The sequence below is a fragment of the Gobio gobio genome, assembly GCF_949357685.1.
Source record: "Gobio gobio genome assembly, chromosome: 19".
Taxonomy (NCBI): Eukaryota; Metazoa; Chordata; class Actinopteri; order Cypriniformes; family Gobionidae; genus Gobio; species Gobio gobio.
This window is the reverse complement of record NC_137112.1, coordinates 7,651,259-7,663,553: the sequence shown is the minus strand read 5'-3', so window position 1 is coordinate 7,663,553 and position 12,295 is coordinate 7,651,259. Positions and strand designations below refer to the sequence as shown.

The 12,295-nt window shown below is 38.5% G+C and overlaps 1 protein-coding gene across 1 annotated transcript in view; it reads left to right on the top strand.

Annotated features, from left to right (window-relative positions):
* The window catches only part of ptprga (protein tyrosine phosphatase receptor type Ga), a 427,225-nt gene that overhangs the window by 390,985 nt on the left and 23,945 nt on the right, over positions 1–12,295 (top strand). The window contains exon 15 of the mRNA XM_079844385.1: positions 3,942–4,033. Within this exon, the coding sequence (XP_079700511.1) occupies positions 3,942–4,033 (92 nt within the window). The remainder of the gene's footprint in view (positions 1–3,941; positions 4,034–12,295) is intronic.

Here is a 12,295-nt window from a genome sequence, read left to right as displayed (position 1 = left end):
GTGGTCTTGTTAGGTTTGTTCAGGGTCTGCGTGGTTACTAGAAGACAAGTGTTGTTCATCTCGACCCTCTGCTTGTACACACAAACACTTCTACATGCATACACATTGAGGTTAGGAGCCAAGAAAATGGCTTCATCTGACTGGCCTCTATCTCACTTTGGCTCATTGCCTTTGTGTGTGTGGGTAAATAATTGGCGGAGAGCGTAGTGGAACAGAAGTGGACAGTGTGCGATTTTTCAGGGTCTGATGGTTTCAGGTCCGGGTTAGTCAGTGTAGTGGAACCCAGATCTTAATGCAACAAGAGCCATTGATTTGATCGGGCTTTCCCATAAGCACTTCATTGGAACCAATTTTCATTGTTGCGTGGTGGCACAACTCACAATAGCGGTGGCCCGATGCCCTCAATCCAATTTAGGCATCTGTGTTCCAGCTTGGCGAGGACTGGCCTCGGTATTTACAAAGATCCATTTAGTGTGGGCAGCAGCCTCTCTCTCTCTCTCTGCTGGCTCCGGCTCATATGGCACTTTGAGTTCACTGTCCTTTCAAACATGGATGCTTTCCTGCTAAATAGAGCCTTCAGTTTCTGGTTGAATTCCCCAGTTTTTCTTTTTTTTTTTTTGGTGTCAGTGGATGCCAAAATTTGTTTGTTAGCTGTATTCAGCTGTAGACACTTTAGGAAAAAGACAGAAGGTGCATGGATCGCCTTTTATTCGTGTTAAAAGCTTAAGATAGTGTTGGGCTCAGGTCACTGTAAATCAGCAATTGTAAGTTGTTGTAATGTTTTTTTTATTAAATTATTATACACTAAAAAAGTTTGGGGTCAGCAAGATTTTTTAAGAAATGAATAGTTCTATTTAGAAAGGATGCATTCAATTGATCAAAAGTGATTGTAGAGATATTTAAACTGTTACAAAAGATTTAAATTCCAAATAAATGCTGGTCTTTTAAATGTTCTAATCATCAAAAAATCCTGGGAAAAAAGGTCACGTTGTGGCTGTAGTAATGCACACGAAGACGAGGATTTCATCCGCATATAATAACTAGGAGATCGCAGGAGGAAACAATAATCACAGTAACAATACCGGACAAAGAAAACTGAGAACTGAAGGCTTAAATACTGAGGAGGAGTGATCAAAGTGAACAGGAACAGGTGTGTGCAACTAACAACAAAGGAAACTTGGAACTAGGAGCTGACCACAGAACGCAAAAGCAGAAACAGAACACAATAAAATCGAATCCGAAACAGGTGGCAGTATCAGGGTTTCCACAAACTGTTTTTAACAACAATGAGTTAAGTTTAAGGTGCATTCACGCCATGTCGGAATTATATTCTAACTTGTAAAAAGCATTCACGCCTCAAAGAACTCGTAATTACAACTTGGAAACTCCGAATTTTCGGAGAGCTCTACCTTCTACCACATGAACACTGAACCACCTCACCGCTGCGATTTCATTTTGGTTTTGCCACTAATGCTGCGTTCACACCGAACGGCAATTGCACGTCAAATTTGCTTTTATCACATCTAGTTGGACGCTTGAACATTTTGAATCCACTCGCGCGTCCAATCCGCCTGTCCCGCGCCCATATAGCTCCGTATGACTGCTCGATGTCAATATCAGCCGTTCCTCCATGTCGAATGAGTGACTGCGGGCAGGCCTGCCCCCGTTTATCACGTCACTTCACCACGTGACAGCAGCAAGCAGGCTCCTGATTGGTTAACGTGGCGCAAACAGACGCCAAAGTTCAGATTTTTCAACTCGGTCTCGGGCGTCAGACACGAGTTTGCTTCAAACGCGTGAATGCACAAAAAATACCAAATAAAATCACTCGCGCAAGACACTCAATTCGCCTCTTTTGAGGTGGAATTGCGTCCATCTTGCCGTGCGCTAAACGTGTCTATCGCGCCGCAGTTGACTTAACATGGAAATCACTCGCTCCAGACACTCAATTCGCGTTCGGTGTGAACGATTCATGTGACACTGAAGAGTGGAGTAATGATGCTGAAAATTAAATTAAATTTAAAATACATTCAATTAGACAACAATTATTTTAAATTATAATATTATTTTCTTTAAAATCTTGCCAACCCCAAACTTTTAAAAGGTAGTGTAAGTGTTTATTATATTAAGTAGTGTATATTATATTATATTTTTAAATATTTTATTATATTAATTTGACAATGTTTTTTTTTTCTGTCTTGATATGAGTAGGCCTGTGTTAATTAGTCGACGTCAATATTTTTAGTCGACTGGGTAAGTTGGGTACGATATGAAATTGTATTAGTACTGTTACTTAAAAAATGACAGCACTCTAATAAGAGCAATATTTCTTAATCTGCGTCGATGTGTGAGTGTGACAGCAGGAGTGAGGACGTGTGTGTGAGCTCTGCTTCCACCGTTCACTAAACAATGGAAGCAGAACAGTCAAATATGTGCAGCTCAGGAAAAAGAACGCAACAGAAAAGTGCGGCGCGGCCGGACTCTGACCTGAAGCGCGCGCAGGCAGCCGCCTTTCACTCAGACAGATCGGGACGCCAGTTTCACGGATTATTGAGGTTGAATGGTAAAAAATATGTAAAAATGCCCGTCCTGGCGAGTATTCAGGTAAACACAGTCGGATATGTCTTTAGTGAACGTATACAGAGTTGAATGAGAAATCGGGTGTTACAATGAATTTGGTCCGTGCAGCTCTTAAATGGCCGGACCTAATATTCTGTGTGTAGCAGGGCAGGACAGGAACATGCCGGCCAAATGAGTTTATAGTGTTTTTTAACCCTAAAACAATGATAAAACAATGAATAACAAGTTCTGTCATATTATTCAATTACTTTTACAGTTTTTTGCCATGGTATCGATTCAGTATCGGTATTGAGGTATTTTAGTCTGGTATTGTATCGAAGTCATAATTTTGGTATCGTGACAACACTATTCTATATTAAAAGTATTTGCTGATATTCTCCTTTTTTTGTTATGTTGGTTTACAAATTTGAACCTTTTTACATTTTTACTCTTTTAGTTTTACATTTTGTCAAGGGCTTGTTTACATTTATACTTTTTTATAGTACACTACTGAACACCAACGTTGCAAGTTAAATTAAATGTTTTTAAGTAAAATTGTTGAAAATTTAGATAAATTAGTGAATAGATTAATCGATAAATTAGTCGATAGATTAATCGATATAAAAATAGTCGTTAGTGGCAGCCCTAGATATGAGTAAAATCAGGTTTTGCAGTGCTATGGATGTGTGTACGTGTGGGATGTGTGTGTGTGTGTGTGTGTGTGTGTTTTGGGCTTTACATGCTTATTCGTGAGTATTTAGACTCAGGCAGATTTGAGTGACAGTTTGTCGGCTTATTGTGTCTTTGGGGAGTGTGAATTGGTCATCTGGGGTTTTTTTGTTTTGTTTTCCACCGACTGAAGTTGAAAAGCCAACACATTGAGTTGTTGATCATCTTATCAGCGAGTAAACCGATTAAAGCACAGGTGCTAACGTTAGGAAGGATCAACGTACCAGCACTGGAAACACTTGTATGCTACTTTTGTTCCCAGAAATTAGAGTAAAATTGTAATCATATTAATATAAATAGCAGTAATATTGTCGCAGTGCTAGTGCAGTTTCCAAAAGTGTGACGCAGGATAAAAAATATACTTTTACCTATTTTATCTATACCAAAAGTATTCCCTCAGTGTCAATCACAATTTCAAAATGTGAAAAATTTAAATACTGAACTATTTATATATTATTTATTGGTAAATCATTTTTATTTATCTTTTGTTTGTTTGATCCAAAATAATTAACACTAATAAGGATTAAAGGTCAAAATATTGTATATTTTTAACAGACTTACTAACTGCAGGTCTTCACTTTGATGGTAAGTCCTGTTTTCTTATGATAAGACGACAAAAACGCAAATGCATCTCTTTTTTGGTTCTGTTTCAGATGATATGGAGGCCATCCCTGTTAAACAGTTTATCAAGCATGTATCAGAACTCTACTCCAACAACCAACACGGCTTCTCGGAAGATTTTGAGGTAAGATCTGCACACACACACACCCTCAGACTTTTGTAAACACAGGTCCCGTCTCATGTGGTTCGCTCTGCCTCGCTGCAGCGGTTCTGTTGACAGGCTCTGGTGTCTGTCTGTGAACAGCTGGGCCGGGATCCCGCCGTGGATGTTTGTTATTTCTGGCAGGTGGCCGTACAGGACAAGCCAGTTGAACTCAGCCTGTGCGAGAATGAATTAGACCATCTGAACGTTGGCATCTTTTTTCACACCGAGTTTGGACTCTCTCTGGAGCGTTTGTTAGTCCGGACAACATTCTGTCAGACTAATGTGATGGCGTTTTTTTGGAGGGTGACTAGTAATTATTTATCCAGTGAGTCTTGGGCCGCGGCGTCTGCTTGTGCAGTCAGTGGCACAGGTGAATATCAATGAACAATCGCAAATGTTTGGCCCCCGATGATCGCCTGCAGATCAGAGCTGGGCACACACACACATGCTGGGTTTATTGTGCCCTCTGTAGATCAGGATTCTGAAGTGTCCTGATGATCTGGAGGTCTTTTCTGCAGTAATAACCGTGCCCACATCACACATTTTTTTGCTCAGATGCGTTTGCTCTTGCAGACAAATGTTTGAGGTCATAGCCGAAATTGATTGTTCCACCAGTCATAGATGATTTGTTAAGTTTGAGCAGTTCGGCGATACAGTCTGAGCCAGTCTTGAGTTGAAAGGATGCACCACAAACAGTATTTTTATAGTAAATATTAAGATTTATATGGGGCACAAATACTCCTGAATGTCTTAGTTTCCGCATGTGCTAACGGGTGATATTGTTTCTAGTCATGAAACGTATTTATGTCGCCTGATTTTGGCATATATCTTCAGCTGCAGTATTAATAATATTACATGTTTTGTCTTAGAAATGCACATTTGACAGTGAGTTGACAGTAGTAGTAGTTAGATGTACATTTATGTTATCTGTAAAAATGGTTACAACCTCATTTTTATATGTTCAAATTTAAATATATGACTGAGTTTTATTCAAATTAACCATTGGTCTTCCATAGTATCATAGATTTAGATCATTATAACCACAGTTAAAAGCTCTTCACTGCCATGATAAAATGTATCTAGGCTACATGGTTTATATGGTATTTGTGTGAAAAACAGTAGCCTAAAAACATTTAGTAGCCTATAAATGCACAAATTCTATAGCTAAATAGGTAATAATATTCCATTACTCCTTTAATACATATCTACATTAATAATATAATACAATTCTATATGAATATATCCCACATTTCTGCCACATTACCATGCGGTGCAGTTAGTGTCAGAACAGTAAATCCATGATAAATTATGGATAAGATCGAAAATCCTTCTGACTGTACCATTGAGCACAGCGTTTCTCTTGTTTGTCAGCGCTGTTTTGTCTGGCTTTACAATAGTTTAAATCACAGAGACATTTGTGTTTTTCGCTGAATGCACGCGCTTTTCATTGGATCTCACATCGCTGTTTAGTGCTCGCTTGACCGATCAGAGTAAACTGGACTTGGATAAATGGTCTGTGTGGCGCGGTTCAAATGAGTAACAATTCATGCTACCTTTTATCAACAAATTCGTCGTCTTTGGATGATGACTCAAGGCTAGTTTCACTTTTGATTTAACGTTCGTGATGGTTATTGTAGTTCTAGACTAAATGTGAGCATTTATTTATCTCACTTGCACAATAAAGATTTTGTACTCCTCAAAATGAATAAAATCAGTCAAATGCACAATCAGAATACTATGCAAACATCCAATAATTAAATTTAAATAAAACAACTATTTTTATGCATAATCTACCTTTATATTTAATTTACCAATGTCTTGCTGCTGACCTTTGATGATGAAAATTACTAGATTTTTTGTTTTTATTGGTAAAACTTTTTTCTCCTGCATCCTATTCTACCATTATCCAGAATGGCAGAGCTGCGCCCTCTACTGTTCATGCGTGAATTTGCATTTTTACCTCAGCCTGAGGCTTATTATTTTAATTTTGGTATGAAGAGGTCTTTGCCGTTGCACAGAAATATAACTTTTTTGTTATAAAAAAAAACAAAAACAAGCCCAGCCCAGGTGAGAAAAAGAAACGCAAAATTAACGTAACGCATTACTTTTCTTAAAAAGTAACTAAGTAACTCAATTAGTTACTTTTTAAGGGAGTAACGCAATATTGTAATGCATTACTTTTCAAAGTAACTTTCCCCAACACTAGTAGAGGGTGTACTTTTGATGTGCATGTTAAAAGCTGCATGCTGACTGGCTCTGACTGGCTGTTGTCGCGTTTATTTCTGCTGTGTGATTGGGTGTTAGAGTAATCTATATCGAGTAAAAAAAGTCCAGGGGCCTCATTTATAAAACTTTGCGTAGGATTCGCGTCAGAAGTGGCGTACGGATGAAACATACCGGTCAAGATAACTCGTAGGACCCGGATGAGTGGTGTGTTATTCACTTTGGCGGTTGTTATCTGGGAATAACATACCGCTGGAATGCCCGATTGACCAATCAGAGCCATGTAATAATATGAAATAATTACATATTTCCCCACTCTCTGTGTATTGTTGTTTGGAGTGGTTTTACAATAAACAAACAGACACCTATACAACGCATGACTGTGAACTTTTATCGTTGGGACGGCTCCATCTTTCAGCATTAGAAGATCTGCAAATCCGGAGTTGAACTGGCCGAAATGCAAGGAACTAACAAAAACACTTGCGCAACTCCGTTGCTACACTCCATCCACTGTCCCCTTAACTCTGGGATCTTTGGGAAGCTGAACAGGGTTGTCTTGCCCTGACAACCAAAAACACACTTCTTTGGTGACATTGTTGATTTTGTGAAGTCCTGTGACCTGTGCAGTGCAGCCGGCGACTTCCCTAAAGCACAGCAAAGCGCGTTGAAAGGCTTGCTTTTGCGCTCACGCTCTGGTCGACGTGTGTGTGCACGTGCCCCCTTTCCGGGAGAAGTGCCCATACAAGGAAATTCCGGCCATGTTGACGTCACTTAGGCCCATACTCTGAAAAAAACTTTCCGAAACTTGTGAGAAACTGGAATTTGTGGCACCATCAAACTTTGGCCATGTGTAGCATGGGAATCCAAGTCTTTAACAGTGTAAAAAGCTCAGTATGCAAAGGGATACCCCTTTTAATTAAATTAAATTAGCATAGACAGTTGTCCATTTCTCACATTTTTTTAATTTATGTGAGACAACTTAATTTTGCCACCTTCATTCTGAAGTACTATTTGCTTAATTAATCAGAATATCAAAGAAAACGTTTAATTGAATGACGGCCCTGTTGGTTTTGCTGTGCACCTGTTAGCAAATACAGCTGTCCATCCAGAACACTGTGTGAATGTAGCCTATGCCTGGTGTGTTTGTCGTAATGCAAAGGAAAATCTTTTAGTTTAGTTTCAAAGTAGGCCTTCTACTTTCCCTCCTTTAGAAATGAGAACGAAGGGAGGAGAGAAGGGGAGGTGTGCGGGTCACTGAGGTTCCTCTGAGGGCCTCACTTGGTCCCTTTGTTCCATGGGGGCTTGATTGACACAGGGAAGTGCCTCAGAAAGTGTGTGTCTGACTCTGTGCTCATGTGGGCTTGATGGACATTGGGAAGTGGTTCCGAGGGGGGTTTCTGGAGCTGTTTTCCCTCAATGGATTCCTCTGTGGTTCCTAACCCTTCTCTCTCGCCTTCACTACTTAAGCAGAGAAAAAGAGGGAAGACAGCTGAGCCAAACCCCCTTTGGATGGAGCCCCCAGGCCCCTGACAAGTGGCTTTGTGCAACTGGGGCCGGGGGAAAAAAGCAGTGGCTGTGGTGGCAGCGATCATGGGAGCTAGGGAGGAGAGGAGGGGTTTTGGCTAGGACTGGACAGGCACAGGGATTATATGCGGCCCGGGCATGAGTCTTTTTAGGGAGAAAAGTGACTCAAAGGGAAAAAAGGAAGAGGACACTTGGAGAAGTTTGGCATTCCGCTGAAAGCGAGAGAAGAGTGAATGGAGAACACCAGAGAGGAAGACATTGAAAAACAGAAGAGGACATACTTATTTCCTTTATTGTAGATTTGTGCTATTTAATTTGTTATTTAATTCGCTTTAATGCTGTAAGACTCATTGGAATCATTTTATCTTTAATAAAATATTGAAATAAAGTAATTGGTTCTTCCACCTATAATATGATAATATCAACTCTTTAAGATGTTATTAATTAATTGATATTTTTACTACACTCTAAAAATGCTGGGTTAAAAATAACCCAAGTTGGGTTGAAAATGGACTAACCCAGCAATTGGGTTGTTTTAATCCAGCAGTTGGGTTAAACGTTTGCTTAAAACAACTGTTTTTAACCCAGCATTTTTTACAGTGTAAGATACAGTTACCCAATAATATAATAGCCCAACAACATAATAACTGCACAGTCATTTAGAAATAATTTTAGACTGTCGTTGTAGGTCATACAGCCTTTCAAATGTCTTAGCAACAAATAACAAACTTGTTTTGTTTTCAACTTAAATTGCTGGTCAGTGTTAATAGTTTGCAACATTAATAGCAAATAATGAATAAGCTAACCATGTTTAATAATTAATAATATTCTCAGAACCTTCCCAAACGTGCATTTTTAAAGGGGTCATGACATTCATTGAAGTTCACTTATAATGTTAATATATATATATATATATATATATATATATATATATATATATATATATATATATATATATATATATATATATATATATATATATATATATATATATATATAGATGCGGAAAAACTATTTGTTTTGTATTTATTGTATTGTATTGTATTTATACTATTTGTATTTATTTTCAGCCTTCATTCTTACCCTCACTCTGGGAATGATCCGTCTGACATGATCACTTGTCAGTAAACAGCCACTGTAATGATTGGCTAACATAGAGAAACAGTATCAAGGCCAAGGGCCATCGCTATTGCAATGTATAAAATATAAAATATTATCCATATAAAACCATCTTTTACATTCACCAAGCATTATGAAATAATTCACTTACGGTTTGTGATGCAGCTGCTGTCAGATCTAATAGACTGCTTCATCTTTCAACAAAAGTTTCGGGTTTCGGGTCAGGTCAGAGGTCAGAGGCTCGTGTACGGCTATTACTGGAAGCCGTAGTTTATAAAGTTATAAATATGGATATTTTTCATACAAAAATGCATCGCTTTGCTTGAGAAGGCCTTTATGAAAGCCACAATATGTAATGTTTTGCCGCTAGAGGTCGCTTATTCAAAGCAAAGGTGTAGCTTGATGACGCCTTGATTTCGCCGAGCTTTTATTATGCCAAAGTCGCCGCTTCCACTTCTTCCGCTCATGTGTATGTGGGGGAACGCAGCGGCGTTTTATCATAGTAGATACAATTAGGGCTGCACGATTTGGGGAAAATATCTAATTGCGATTATTCTGGTTAAAATTGCGATTGCGATTTATAGTGCGATTTTTATTTTATTTTTTAATTTTTACAAATGAAAAGTGTGTTTATAACATTTTGTGTTTATATATATTAATATGACTAATAATAATAATTATTATGATTATTATTATTGCTAAATAAAAATATTTAACAAAATTAGAAATATTACTATTACAAAAACATTAATATTACTATTACAGTAACATTTATATTACTATTACAATGACAAAAAGAGTATATAAGAATAAATACTACAATATAATAATAATAATATTTATATTTTACTGAAAACTTTTTACAAAAAAAACTGCTGGGTTAGCTGTTAATATGCAGACAGCCTATGATTAAAAATGTATCTGAAAATTTGCTTTTTATCTGTGATATCAATTTCTTAAAGTCTATGTCTTTAATATGAAATATGAGCCTCTTTTGCATCCACTGTGGGGATAAAATCTCCTGTACATTGAAGAAAAACATATGGATTGTCATAAATTTATTAAAGTATTATTTGTTACCAAAAAGTTTAATTCATACTGGAAGCCAGAGGGCGCCCTCGAGCAGAAACTCCACATTTCCCTCAGAGAGGAAATCCCTAATGTGTGTGAAGCTAGCACTGTGTAAGTTAGCAGAGCTGAATATAATGCTACTATGAGACACTTGTTCACACTGCAGTGAGCTAGATCATATTAGACGGTAAAACATGGCACTCGCGTTAAATCAAGAACACCAGATTTAAACAATAAGACTAACTGTGTCGAGCTGGAGAACGATGATTCGTTTCTGTCGATGCATGTATCCAAACAGTTGCTCATCTGTATAACAAAACATATCATATATTAAAGCGTCTTTGGTGTTTCCATGGTTTCTACCATAGACTGTAAAAAAGTATGGATGTAGTGTCCGTGACGTCACCCATTGGATTCTGAAGAGCAGTTTTGAAGTGTAAAGTAGGATCGAGCTGGCCGTCGCCATCTTGGCCGCGCGTCACTCCCGGATAACAGAAATTGGGCAAAGAGGCGGGACGTGGGCGGAGCTGAGGTGACGCGATGACTAACAGACAGCAGACAAACGGCAATCCACCTGTCACTCAAAGTGGCCACGCCCTTAATTATGCAGAACTTTAAGGCTTTATATAATGTAAACGAAGGAGTTATAAAATAATTCACCCCCCTCACAGTCGTCATGAAGGGCAAAATTAGCCGTATAGACCAAAACCACATTTTGTACCAGACTGTAAACATGTGTTCTTCTGCTGTAAAGTTGGACATTTTAACATGAGGCCCAATGAGATTCTGCTCCCTTCTGGAGCCTTTCTCTAGTGGGCAGTCGATGAATTGCAGTTTAAGTCACTTCCATATTGGCTTCAAGAGAAACTGGGGGAGGAGGCCGCTTGGTTTCTACAAAATAAAACCGGAAATCGAGGGTAACGCGGGTGTGATGTCACTGATCGGTGACGCACGGACATGGTCCGTGTCCTGGTTAAAATAGCTTATTTCTCAGGATTTAAACATTTTTGGAAACATTTGGGATAGGGTAAGTACACAAATCAACAACACATATAACATTGTTCTAGTGGTTTTTGGATATTTGAATCCTTTAACCCCCTGGAGCCGTATGGATTACTTTTATGATGGATGGATGCACTTTTTTGGGCTTCAAAAATCTAAGCTACTATTCACTCCCATTATAAAGCTTGTGTTTGGCTGAAAGAAGAATGTCATATACACCTAGGATGGCTTGAGGGTGAGCAAATCATGGGATAATTTTCATTTTTGGGTGAACTATCACTTTAAGGAAGTCAAATGGATTGGTTAATGGTGACTTTAAAGAAAAAAAAACAGCATCATATGATATCACAGGTCACACGTGAATAGAATTGACAGTCGTGGACCATCCTCTCATTAATGTTGACTTTATCCTGTGACCTTCTGTGAAGTAGCAGCTCTCCTCAGAATGTGAGTGGGGTTAGTTCAGGTGCAGGTAACCTAAAACCACACAGGTGTGTGTGTTCAGATGAGAGAGTCATTGAAAACAGCCCCTGGCAGATTTTCAAACATCTTGTGGTTTTAAACAACCGTGTCCACACACCCTCCAAACGCAACACAAACCCACAAACAACTAATGCGCACAAAGACAATTCTTGTTTTCTGGTACGTCACTTAAATGTCTTAACCTTTTTGTTGTTAACAGTCTGCGTCATGTGTTCGTGTGCTTATTGAGATCTGTTGACCGCCTCAGGATGTTAGCAGTGCTGAACCTGCTGTTCATGCTACCAGTGCAAACTAGAGAGACTTTTGTGTAAATGCACAGTAGATTGTCTGTTTCATGTAACAATGTATGAATATCATTGTATTAGATAACAAAAAGAATTGATATGTTGTTCAAAATGAATCCAAGAAGTATTTAATCACGTTTTGGTTCATGTACATCCCTCCCTGTTCTAGCTTGTACCATTCTATTAGATCTATCACTTGTTTATATTCATTATTTATAAGTCATTTTGGATAAAAGCATCTGCTAAATGAATAAATGTAAATGTAAACTACACTCTGCTTGTATATCTATGTGAACTTAAAGCTGCAGTCTGTGACTTTTGGCGCTAACTGCATGCGTCTTGCGTAAGAACATTGCAGCCGGATCTACTTCTCTCTGTTTATGTCTATGGTGAGTCACGCAGAGACTGTGCTCCTCCGCAGCGGTTCCTACCTGACCGGTCTGAAATAGTCCCAATAAACACTTATTATAAGTGTACCATAATGACTCAGGGTAAGACAAAGACACGGTTTGGAAAATGGATTCATGTTGTACAT